The sequence below is a fragment of the Leuciscus leuciscus genome (genome assembly GCF_965113295.1).
Source record: "Leuciscus leuciscus genome assembly, chromosome: 1".
NCBI lineage: Eukaryota > Metazoa > Chordata > Actinopteri > Cypriniformes > Leuciscidae > Leuciscus > Leuciscus leuciscus.
Window position 1 is genome coordinate 14,673,771 of NC_138725.1, and position 13,117 is coordinate 14,686,887.

Below are 13,117 nucleotides of genomic sequence, written 5' to 3' on the forward strand. Positions count from 1 at the left end.
TTTAAAATCAGTCCCCACGGCACACAGTTCATTTATTTTTCTCTTCCTGGAACCTAGGGGGGCTCCATAGAAAAAGTCGCTTGTTTTGGGCTTGTTTTCACTGGCCTGGTTGCTTATTTGTCTCGCGAGATCTGGCAACCCTGATTGAGAGTTTCAGTGTCGAGTCTTCTGAGGTGAGGAGAGCAGTTCACGGTATTTCTCATATTTACACAACCATCACACACACTTTATACAGTTTGATTAAGCGACAGGCTCATTTCTGTATTGTTTTCATCGATCACAGCGATACTTGTGCGTCTTTTCTGGCGTCTTCCTTCTGAAATAAACATTTAGTGCAGCAGCAGCGAGCATGAGGAGAATATGTTGAGTTCATTCAGACCTGAGCGATTTTGTGTTCGTTTGTGTGATTGTCTCGATGTTTGGAGTGAGAACTGTTACAGAATGTCAAGTTAAAGTTTGAGATATGTGAGGGGAATCGATCTCAAGTGTTGCTGTTGCCATTTTCATGTTTACCTTTATTTATTTGTCGAGCTTTCTCTTTGGCAGATTACATTTACTTATTAAAATTGATGTAGACCCTTTGTAATGCCCCTGAATGAGCAATGAATGTGGGAAATATCAAATCTATACATGCATTGGAATATTACTGAAGATTGACACAGGAAACATTACATTTTCTTCATTTTTAAAAGTTTTATGTTCATTGTCAGTTTCTGTATACGAATATGTAACATGTTAATGATGGAATTACTTTATTGCTATTAATAGTTATTATAAAGTCAAACTATATTTAGATTCACATATTATGGTGTTGTAGTTATTTGCCCAAAGAGGTTATTTAATTATTTTGTTTTATTATTGGTGATTTATCACTTATTTTGGTGGTTATATTGTGAGAAATAACAGTATTGTCTTTCACTAGGGCAGTTTTACAGGCTTTTATCATGTATCCTGACTCAAATAATGTGTTTCTAACAGCAAACACTCAGAATAAAGTGAGATGATCTGCTGATGATCCTGAATGGCTTGTTGAATGAGTGTTGATAGTCTGAGGCTCATCAATATTAACAGATCTGCTGAAAACACTCTTTATTTCACATCAATAGTTCCTGTTTTCACCTCATTTATTATGCTGATGTCTTCAGATCTCCTGTAAATTGACACTTAAAGCTCATTTCATTGGTGTCAGCAGACTGAGGGGATTTGTTGGCTACTATACGTTTATTTCTGTCTTTATGCTTTTAACTGTTTTCCTTACCATTATTTATATTTGGAAGAATTTAAATTATTTATATTCTTTTCTATATTTCTAGATACCTGCATTTTAATGAAGAAGCAGAATAATGTTAGGATTGGTAATACAAATAATGAAAAATAATGAATTGGCATCAGTTACTGCACGATAAATAGATAGACAGACATAAATGCTTAGAAGTGTAATTTATTATAAAAACAAACTCAGTAATTTATATTTTTGATTTTGGCAGATCAGCTCCTCCCACACTGGAAGACATCATTAGTGAAGCTCCTCCCACACTAGAATACATCATCAGTGAAGCTCCTCCCACAGTAATTCTCCAATAAATGCTGTAAAATCTCATCAGCTACAAGTGAAGACGAGCATCAGAGCATCAGGAAGAGCTGAAATCTGCAAAGACTGAGTTTATTAAAGAGGACAGTGAGAACATGAGTGATCCAGAACCCTGCAGAATGAAACACACTGAAGATCCTGAAGAACAAAGAGGTTGGTGTTTATTCTCCATTCATTCATGATGCTGAAGAACATTCATGTTAGAAACCAGTGTTTCCCACAGAATTAGATTCTATGGTGGTGGGGTGGGGGGTGATTAAGGCACAACAAAAGGGTTAAATATATCATATATTTTTATTGATACGTATACACATTTCCATTGTCAACACTTAGTGTTAGATAACTTAAAGACATTGCTATTGCTACATTGCTGTGCCATTGCTACACTTTCTATGACTGCTGCACAGACTTCTTGTTGCAATTTTTGCACCCTTTGAACATTTTATTTTACGGGCCTTTCTGAAAAAAATATTTCAATGCCCTATCATATGGGAAGGCCTCAGGACAGGGTCCATTGATGGAGATCCTCAAGCAGGCTTAAGAAGATGAGAAGCTGGTTTCAGAGGTCTGCTTTGTTGTAAAGTTTTCTTTTATCGAAGCAGAGACCAGGAGACAGTTGGGATTACGTTCAAACAGAAGAGTTTCTTTATTTGAGCGCGGCTGCGGTTTCGTCCAACATAATCTAATCTAAAGTAACTTTTACATGGTATCTTATAGGCATTTTAGGAGGAGGGACTTTTGGGGGTGGAGACCTTCCTTTTACAAAGTATGCAAATACAATATAGGCATCAGCTCGTTACCAGAATTTCCGCAGCTCTGATCTCATCAGCATAACAGTGATCCAATCAGCCTGACTAGATCGCCCATACATTAACATTATCATAGAGACAAAAGCACAGCTGTACATTGAGCTTACTGGTCAGGAAATGCATAAGGACAAAGGGTGAGGGTGAGAGTCTCAGGAATTGACTCATTTAGAGAAACAGGACAGGCAGGAAATCTCTTGATATAATCATCATAACAGCTGCTAAACTTTCTCAGTTTATATTGGAATCTAGATTAAAACCTCAAATGCTAAAATCAGTATTCTTCACTGTGATGTTATGTAAGGAAGCATATCTGAAATAGATTCTTAAATTTGTAATCCTTCAGCTTTCACCTAAGGACAAAGGAAAAGTCTGCAGTCCTCCTCTCCTACATCTCTCTCTACAGCTATTGCTTTCTGACCCTCTCTTGCTGCTTCAGCTGCCACAGCTAAATCTTTGAAAATATTTTTCAATATTCATCTGGATTGAGGGAGCAAACAGTCGGCATCATGATTAAATACTTAACATTAACGTTATCTAATTGTACGGGCAGTCAATATTAACTAGCAGCTATTTACAGCGAGTTAACATTATGTATTACATGCTGTAACTTATTCTCATGTTAACATACCGTAGCTAATTATTAGCTAGGCTCCTTACATGCTTGCTAATAACTAAGGTGGGTCTCCGAGCCGCGTTTTCCATTACCCTGCAAATCGCGCAAATTGAAATTGCGAATTGAAAATACGCTCAATGGAAACGCGTCCATTTCGCAAAAACTCCCATTTATCGCAAAAAAGGTTTTACGCTCGCGTGAGGGTTTTTTCGGGCAATTCGAAAAAAATATTCCGCAAAACTGCAATGGAAACAGTTTTTGCGCATTTATAGTTACCTGACTTACAAAGCATGGTGTGTTTGGACAGAATACGAGACAGAGTTCTGTATTAAATTCATAAAAGACAAAATAATTACAGGAATACAGGATTCTAAACCTCAAAGAAATGCCACAATCAAGACCTCGCAGCAGAAATGAGTGAGAAAACACCTCATATGTGCCGCTCACAGTATAAGGGTCTTTCCATTAATGCTTGGATAACACGCTTAGGCCTACGTCTCTTTACGTTAATAATCATAATAATAATGTCTAGTTTGGTGGCTGTGAGATATATATATATATATATATATATATATATATATATATATATATATAACCTACCAACGTCCGTTGCCATGATTTTTGGAAACGCTGTAATTTTGCAATAGTTTTTTATTGATATGTAGAAAAAAAATCACAACAGTTTTGCGTGAATCTGTAATGGAAACGTGACAGCGTTTAACATAGACTAACTTCTCAGAGTTATGTTGTGCAACATTGTTCATTATACTAACCATTCAACTTGATTCTGGAATCTTCGCTGAGGGAATAAGCACCGGCAACAATCCGTCCTCCAACGCATGCTCATGTTTTCAAATCGTGCTGGAAGAGGAGGGGATCCGTTGTCAGTTTGTGAGAGAGAGGGAGCAAGCTGCGCGCAGCTCTACAATAAAATACAGTTTTACCCATATTAAATAGTTAAAAAATCTGAAAATCAATCCGTGGCGGTCAGCGTTGATATTGTGGGCCACCACAAATTAATGAATTTTCAAGCACATCATCACATTTAGATAAACAGTTCAACTATGAAATGGTACAGAATGTTCTGGGTTTGTTTCAACAAATGGTCAGTAAAGGGAGGTTTGAGACATTTTTATATTGATTTTCAACATCAGATCAGGCTAAATACTATTTTAACTGTTTCTCAGTTTATGGCCATCAATAAAAACGGCGAATGGCGCCGCCGGTGTGTGTATAGTGAATAATGTGTTCGGATTTGAAATACGAGGCACTGCGCTTCACTTCTCGTCCAGAGTGCGACCCCCCCCCCCCCCCCTTTAACGTTACATTTTGAGTGGATGAATGATGAGCGCGAGACGACGAAATGGATGCCAATAAGATTCTGAATGGGAAATTCCCGCAAACATTGATTCACTTAAGCATGTAGGTTGTATTGGTAAATTAATCCACACAGATTATACAATCAAATCAGTAATTTTAAAACTGTCAGCGAGACGCAAAATGACATAAACATCTTTTCCTATTCTATTTTGCCTGGAAACGCTTCCAACACGCTTGCGTGTCGCGTGAAAAATAGGCGTCGGTTCTATTTCTAGCATACACGCGTTTTCCGCGCGGCTCGAGCTGCGCCCAGACGCGTGTCACGCAGGCAGTTAACATGGGAGCCGAAATAAAAACGGACACGACACGCAGCCAGTGTGTCGCCGGCTGGCCTTACAAATCTGGAACGCGGTCATTCTTAGAAGTATCGATACTAATAAATTAAGGAATCGTGACGGTTTTAATTTCCGATTTACTTTTGAAGTATCGGTGCACCGTGCAACAGAGAAAGGTAGGCAACGTACTTCCATATGTCACTCCTCGCGTCATCTTTTTCTACGAGTCGTGGACCACTTGTGCTCGCAAATGCAGCCATCTCGCTGTAGTGTTTTGTCACATGACACTGACAGCCGCAGGTTCTTTGCTGCGTGCGTCAGGAAAAAAACACAGACGTCCACAGGGAGGCGTTTTTATTTTTATTTTTTAAAGTATCGATACTGATAAATTTAGGTATCATGACGTTTTTAATTTCCGAGTATCGCGATAATTTTGAAGTATCGGTACACCGTGCAACACTATTCAGCGGTGCTGCGTCTTCTATCTGTCGTCTCTCAAAATGGGTTGCACAAGGCAATCGTTAAGCACTGCAGGCGGCGATAATACACTCTCGCGCTTCGGGAGTCGGGATAGACGGAATTGTCACTTGCATAATCGGGCCAGCATTGCATCACGAGTAACTAAAGTTTACCATTTGCACGTCTTTTTAAGTCTTACCAGTTTAAACATTCACGCGATTTTAAACTATTCAGTACTTGCGTGCTGTCTGAGAGATGTTTTTTTCTCTGCACACTTATAGAGTAAAGCCGCCACACAAACAGCTCGCGGGTAACAAAAGTTATTTTTCGTGGATTATATCGCTTTAACAGTCAAAAACATACGAAAATTATGTCAATTTCGGTCTTGGTGAGTATCCTCTAAACACAGTCGGTGTCTTAAATGAGCATAAATCGCACGTGACCATATAATGAACACAGGATCCGTGCACGAGCTCTTAAAGGGACAGCAGCCATATGTGTCTGTCATTAAATTGGTTGTCAAAACAACAAAACATAGCTTTCATTTTAAGGAATCAGGATTAATGTATTTAATTTAGTCAGGACTAAAATACTACCCAGTGTTATTTTACATTTGATTACTTTATTCAGTCTCTGTAGTATTTCTGAATACTAGTGTTAGACCTAAGCAAACACTTCTCTCTTTATTTCTCTTTATTGGGATCTTTATTCTATTGTATTTATTTGTGCTACTTTTTTCAATTTAATTCAAAGATTGAAATCAAGCTTCCTTGAGTTGTGTAAATTCTTAAGAACAAAATTACCCCATTTTAAAAATGCGATGAGTGAGCATACATTTAGGCGAGATTAATGTAATAATAAAAAAAAAAAGTCTAAACTCCCCCCTCAAAAAAAAAATTCCCCCCCATAAGAATCTCCTAAGGGGGGATTCCCCCCTCATTTTCTAAAATGAAATTCAGGCCCTACAAGACCAAAGTGATCTATGTCTTTTGTCGTTGTGAACTGAGCTATCATCGCAGCACGTCCAGTCTGAAACACCACTGGATGGCCAAACACACACACAGCTGATGCGAATTCTCCGCCCCCTCGTCAATAACAGGACCTCGTCAGTATTTCTTTCACCCTTTTATTGATGGACAGTGTTACATTGTGTGATAGATTATTTGCTCCAAGTGAGAATGTTAGTGTGAAATTGAACACTACAGTATATGCCAATGTTGTTTTGTTGTTTATATGCCAATGTTGTCAAAAAAACATTTGCACAAAGCAAATTAATCCACTTTTCCATGTTGATAAGAGCATTAAAATGAGAAAAAATAATGGGGCAAAACGAAATCAAGAGACATTTAGAATAGATACAAATGTGCGATTAATTGCGAGTTAACTATGACATTAATGCGATTAATCGCGATTAAATATTTTAATCGTTTGACAACACTAATTTATACACATAACCTGAGATCAGAGTTTTAAAATCAAACAGTTTAAAAGAGAACAATACATCACGGTTGTTTAAACCAATGAGCATTAAGCTGTGTCGTCAGCAAGTCGTTTCCCATCATGCTTTGGATCATCAGTCGGTGGAGAGCAACTGCAGAATCCGACACGTCCGCCTTGCGCTCGCGAAAGTTTCAGACACACGTCAGCATGACATCAGAGCAAGGCGGACCGCACTCGGACACATTTATAACCAGCATGCACCTCGCGCTCATCACCGGTGTTCAGTTCTGCGCAGATTTTGCTCATCAAGCCTATTTTTTTCTTGTCTTCCCATCATGCAGTAGAAAGAGCCCAGATGATGTCACTTCCTGTGTGTCACAGTATTAAGAAATGCTCTGTAACAGGGTTGAGTGAAACATGTAGGACACAGATAATGCTAATAAAAGAGTTAATTTAAAGCCAGTTAAAGTTATGGCCACTCTACACTTTGAGCTTGTGAAGTTTCTACAGACACTGCAACGGCCGTGAAATGACGTCACATTCTGCGGCAGCTTTTTTACAAACACAAGTTCAACATATAACAAATAATAATAATTAAAAATTTAAAAATAAACAATCCACTCCACTTGAATGCACTTGTGTTATTTCTCACAGGGTAATTCACTTGAGCTTGTGTTTCTGGTGTCCCACTTTCACATGCGCATTGTAACGTTTTCACACACTCTTTGGTTTGGTTTTCTTTTTCTTTAATGCTGGGGTGCCAGACAGGATTTCTGTCATTAATTTAGTTCTATTTACGAAAACGTACAAAGGTCTTGTGCAGTCTGGTTTCTCTTTCACAAAACCCCTCTCTTTCTTGAGAAAAGAATTAGCATCATTCAATATGACAGACAACTAGAATTCATTCTAATACATTCACCTAAAGGATTATTAGGAACACCATACTAATACTGTGTTTGACCCCCTTTCGCCTTCAGAACTGCCTTAATTCTATGTGGCATTGATTCAACAAGGTGCTGAAAGCATTCTTTAGAAATGTTGGCCCATATTGATAGGATAGCATCTTGCAGTTGATGGAGATTTGTGGGATGCACATCCAGGGCACGAAGCTCCCATTCCACCACATCCCAAAGATGCTCTATTGCAGGGAACGGCAACTGGCGGCCCGCGGGCCAAAACTGGCCCGCCAGCAATATTTTCTGGCCCGCCGGATTATTTTGGTAGTCCTAAATGCTGCACAAAACTCTTCCACTACTTGAGAAAAGCCGTAGTCGCGCGGCGATTTCACCGCCGCATACTGTGTGAAACGCCCATAGGGAATCATGCGGCGCGGGATTACATTTTAAAGTATAACTGGCGTTCACACTGGACGCGAATAGCGCGTCAAATTCGCGCCTGCCGCGTCTAGTTATACGCATGACCACTTTGTGTCCGTTCGCGCGTCAAAAGACGGTAGCGGTCAGAACTCTGGTGTACTTTGGACGGAGCGGGCGGTCTGACTGACAATAGCCCACTCGCACTCCCGACATCTTTTGACAGCGTATCCGCACTTAATTCTGACCGCCTGTACACCGAGCTCTGAGGAGCTGTTTGGTACTGAAACCATTGTCAGTCAACAACATTATTTTTTTGCAAGGATGTTTGAAATAGTTCGGCGGAAAATAGCCTACTTCATTTCGTCAGTAGGGCAATATGATTTTCGTTTATGTTGCTTAGAAATTTGAGTGATAGGCTTTGTCCTATTTAATTTATGTTATTTATATTTCTTTCTTTTTTTCTGTGGCATTTTTTTTCTCTGCTGACAGTACAATGTTAAAATAGCCTACTATTTATATTGACACGAACACAATTTTTGTATAGCATTTATAATTATTATAGGCTACTTAATCTCCTTCTTTCCGTTAGAGACATTTGAATGTGAGATTATGGAAACGAGATCTAAATTTTGTAGACCCGTCAGGTCGGGAAATAAAGCGGGGGTAACACCGAGTATATTTTAAGCGGTTGCTGAATAGAACCTTGTGGGAGCGGGACGGAAAAAAAAACAGTCCCGCAGACCTCCTTAAACCTTAGGTGTGTATGTGTGTGTCCCCGAATAAATAATAATAAAAAAAAAGGAATAAAGTTCAAAAGTCGGACTGTACGGAATGAGGCATGATTGCTATTCACACCTTTATTAAAATGGCTGTAATCTGTTACCACAATAGTACTTGATCTGTTTAAAATGATTTCCTTGATATATGCATAAATTAAAAATTAAAATTTGTCTAATACATTTTTTCTATTTTTGATCTGAGCACAATCAGAAAATCAGAAAACCCGTCCTTATTCGTTTTTTTTTTCTTTTTCATTTCAGTTCAGGAAATAAATAATGGAAAAACAAGTCGTTTTTCATCTTTTTATTTTTGGTTTTAATAAAAAAATAAAAAAAAATAAAAGATTGAATGAATGATCCACGGACGGTGACGGACACATCATATTCCACAATTATAGGCCTATATAAGAGTATTTAATTTGTATCCATAGGCCTACTCCGTGTAGCTGGCCCGCCATCTACTGGCTAAAAAAAATATTGGCCCGCGGCCAAAGTTACTTGCCGACCCCTGCTCTATTGGGTTGAGATCTGGTGACTGTGGGGGCCATTTTAGTACAGTGAACTCATTGTCATGTTCAAGAAACCAATTTGAAATGATTCGAGCTTTGTGACATGGTGCATTATCCTGCTGGAAGTAGCCATCAGAGGATGGGTACATGGTGGTCATAAAGGGATGGACATGGTCAGAAACAATGCTCAGTTAGGCCGTGGCATTTAAACGATGCCCAATTGGCACTAAGGGGCCTAAAGTGTGCCAAGAAAACATCTCCCACACCATTACACCACCACCACCAGCCTGCACAGTGGTAACAAGGCATTATGGATCCATGTTCTCATTCTGTTTACGCCAAATTCTGACTCTACCATCTGAATGTCTCAATAGAAATCGAGACTCATCAGACCAGGCAACATTTTCCCAGTCTTCAACTGTCCAATTTTGGTGAGCTCGTGCAAATTGTAGCCTCTTTTTCCTATTTGTAGTGGAGATGAGTGGTACCCGGTGAGTCTTCTGCTGTTGTAGCCCATCCGCCTCAAGGTTGTGCGTGTTGTGGATTCACAAATGCTTTGCTGCATACCTCGGTTGTAACGAGTGGTTATTTCAGTCAAAGTTGCTCTTCTATCAGCTTGAATCAGTTGGCCCATTCTCCTCTGACCTCTAGCATCAACAAGGCATTTTCGCCCACAGGACTGCCGCATACTGGATGTTTTTCCCTTTTCACACCATTCTTTGTAAACCCTAGAAATGGTTGTGCGTGAAAATCCCAGTAACTGAGCAGATTGTGAAATACTCAGACCGGCCCGTCTAGCACCAACAACCATGCCACGCTCAAAATTGCTTAAATCACCTTTCTTTCCCATTCTGACATTCAGTTTGGAGTTCAGGAGATTGTCTTGACCAGGACCACACCCCTAAATGCATTGAAGCAACTGCCATGTGATTGGTTGATTAGATAATTGCATTAATGAGAAATTGAACAGGTGTTCCTAATAATCCTTTAGGTGAGTGTATATATATTAACAAATATCAACACAGTTTTAAGATTTTAGATTTTTTGATTTGAGTAGGAAGAAGAAAAACAAAAATTAGTTCACAAATTGTCCCGCCACAAGGGCTACAAAAAAGAAACAAAATTAGCTCAAGTCACAAGATCAGCAGTAATTCCAACAGTTTAGTTCATATAGTTCAATAGTTCACATAGACAGTAAGGGAAAAAATATATAAAAACATTTCCCCGATCAAAAAACAGTCAACAGTCAAAAGTCAAGTCACGTCAGAACTGGCCTAGTGTACTCACGACTCCTTTTTCCTTTAATAGTCTGGTCCACATTTTTCTGGAACTTCCCAGACGTGATTAACAGGCTGGAGGCTCCCAATCCGTCAATTCCGCCCAGATTTTAGAACTGCTCACACGTACTGTTAGCCCTGCAGCATCTCAACGACCATCCGCTAGTCACACAATGACGAGGATACAATGCTTTCCTTTTAATGATCCAGAGCGCGATTGATTAGAACGCAGACGAGACACACTTTTGCCACGGATAAAACAATAAATTGCGGGAGTCTTCGAGCGGAGCTCCGTGAGATACACTCACTGGCTTGGCTTCCGACAGCCGCCTCAACTTCCTTCAGCGGCGCACGTCATCCAGATAAAGGTAACTGGGCTGGACCCAAGACGTCACCATCTTCGTCGCTATCTTATGACGACCGCAGATTCACATACTATATACATTGTTTTGATTTTTATGGATGAAGAACTCGGATTATATTACAGATGAAAGATGACTGATAAATCTAGGATAAATAAACATTTAATTGCTTATTTTATTTCCTTGAAGTCAGTGCAAGGAAAAGTCTAGTGTGAACGGCCATTAATAGTTAAAATGTTTTAGTCAAATAAATATCAATCTCAAAGTTGGTATCGAAACATGGCAGTATTGTATATTTTAATGTTAATATCATGTTAGATAATTGTGTCATTGATCAAATATATTCAGTAGTTCTTGCTAAAGAAACATGGGATTCGTGCCTAAAATGTTTTAAAAATAATAATTGGAAGATAAATTTACCTCGTTCATGGAAAGTTTCAAGGACATATAATCAGTTATAAAAAGGCATCAAATTATCATAATATTTTATAGCAGTTGTCTACTTTCTACTATTACATCAGGGCTCACTTTAATGTCCTTTCACTTTATATTTCTCTCTTTTAATTATTTTGATGTACTGAAAATTAAATGTGATCTTTTTTTTCTTTCCTGTCAGGCCTGATGGAAGTGAAGGAGGAGAGTGAAGAACTGAGTGAAGTGAAGGAGGAGAGAGAAGAACTGAGTGAAGTGAAGGAGGAGAGAGAAGAACTGAGTGAAGTGAAGGAGGAAAGTGAAGAACTGAGTGAAGTGAAGGAGGAGAGTGAAGAACTGAGTGAAGTGGAGGAGGAGAGTGAAGAACTGAGTGAAGTGGAGGAGGAGAGTGAAGAACTGAGTGAAGTGAAGGAGGAACATCATGTCAAACCTGGAGAAAAACCTTTGAGTCGCTCAAAGACTAAAAATAAATTTTTAAAGAAAACAAGAGCCAAGAATTCTTTACCTGCACTCAGTGTGGGAAGAGTTTCACAACCAAACAAAGTCTTGAGATTCACATGAGAGTTCACACCGGAGAGAAGTCGTTCTCATGTGATCAGTGCGGGAAGAGTTTCAGCCAATTATCTTCCCTTCATGTTCACATGAGGATCCACACCGGAGAGAAGCCGTTCACATGTGATCAGTGTGGAAAGAGATTCTCATGCAAACAATATCTTAAAGAACACATGAGGATCCACACTGGAGAGAAGCCTTTCACATGTGATCAGTGCGGCAAAACATTTCTTAGGTCATCAGGCCTGAAGACACACCTGACAGTTCATACGAAGGAGAAGCCGCATTCATGTTCTGTGTGTGGAAAGAGTTTTTCACAGCTGCCTAATTTACTTAGACATGAGAAAATACACACTGGTGTGAGAGAGTACATGTGCTTTGAGTGTGAGAAGACTTTTATTACAGCAAACGATTTAAAACAGCACCAGAGAATTCACACTGGAGAAAAACCTTACAAGTGTTCACACTGTGACAAGAGATTCAATCAGTCAGAACATCTGAGATCACATGAGAGGATCCACACTGGAGAAAAACCTTACAAGTGTTCACACTGTGACAAGAGATTCAAACACTTAACAGGTCTGATAACACATGAGAGGATCTACACTAGAGAAAAACCTTACAAGTGTTCACACTGTGACAAGAGATTCAGTCTGTCATCATCTCTGAGATCACATGAGAGGATCCACACTGGAGAAAAACCTTACAAGTGTTCACACTGTGACAAGAGATTCAGTCAGTCAGCATCTCTGAAAACACATGAGAGGATCCACACTGGAGAAAAACCTTACAAGTGTTCACACTGTGACAAGAGATTCAGTCAGCTATCCCATCTGAGATCACATGAGAGGATCCACAGCAGAGAGAAGCCGCACACGTGTGGTCAGTGTGGGAAGAGATTCTCTTTTAAAAGTCACCTGAAGCAACACATGATGATCCATGCAGGGGAGAAACCACATCACCGCATGCATCGTTAAAATAGTCCAACAGACTACAGTGGCTCAACCTTAAGTTTATCAAGCTACAAGAATACTAGCTATTTGTGTTTATCAAGCGATGAGAATACCCCGCTCTCTCCTACGTAATATTTACATATGATTTGACAGTTTACTTGAATACATACCTAAAATATAAAAGGAGTGCATCATGCCTGACCCCTACATGAACACTTTTGGTTTTGTGAATCAGAAAATTCAACTGAAAATAAATACTGGTTTAGAAAATATTAAGCACGATTTCCAAAATCTTGTGCAATGCCACACAGGAAAACTGGCAGAGTAATTTTTCCAGAGTCATTTTTTTTTTTACCTCAAAAATAGTTGT

At 39.2% G+C, this 13,117-nt stretch overlaps 1 protein-coding gene and 1 long non-coding RNA gene across 2 annotated transcripts in view; both read left to right on the forward strand.

Annotated features, from left to right (window-relative positions):
- Positions 1–13,117, forward strand: part of LOC309503418 — a 177,274-nt gene that overhangs the window by 106,338 nt on the left and 57,819 nt on the right. The window lies entirely within an intron of this gene.
- On the forward strand, positions 964–13,098 carry LOC309502797 (uncharacterized protein). Its single transcript, XM_082175334.1, has 2 exons — positions 964–1,744; positions 11,427–13,098. The coding sequence occupies exons 1-2, from the start codon at positions 1,687–1,689 to the stop codon at positions 11,801–11,803; spliced, it is 435 nt and encodes a 144-aa protein (XP_082031460.1). The 5' UTR covers positions 964–1,686; the 3' UTR covers positions 11,804–13,098.

Excerpts from the sequence above, each read along its gene's own strand:
- LOC309502797 (XM_082175334.1), top strand. The coding sequence starts at position 1,687 with ATGAGTGATCCAGAACCCTGCAGAATGAAACACACTGAAGATCCTGAA. Across the intron at positions 1,745-11,426 it reads AGATCCTGAAGAACAAAGAG|GCCTGATGGAAGTGAAGGAG; the intron begins GTTGGTGTTTAT and ends CTTTCCTGTCAG.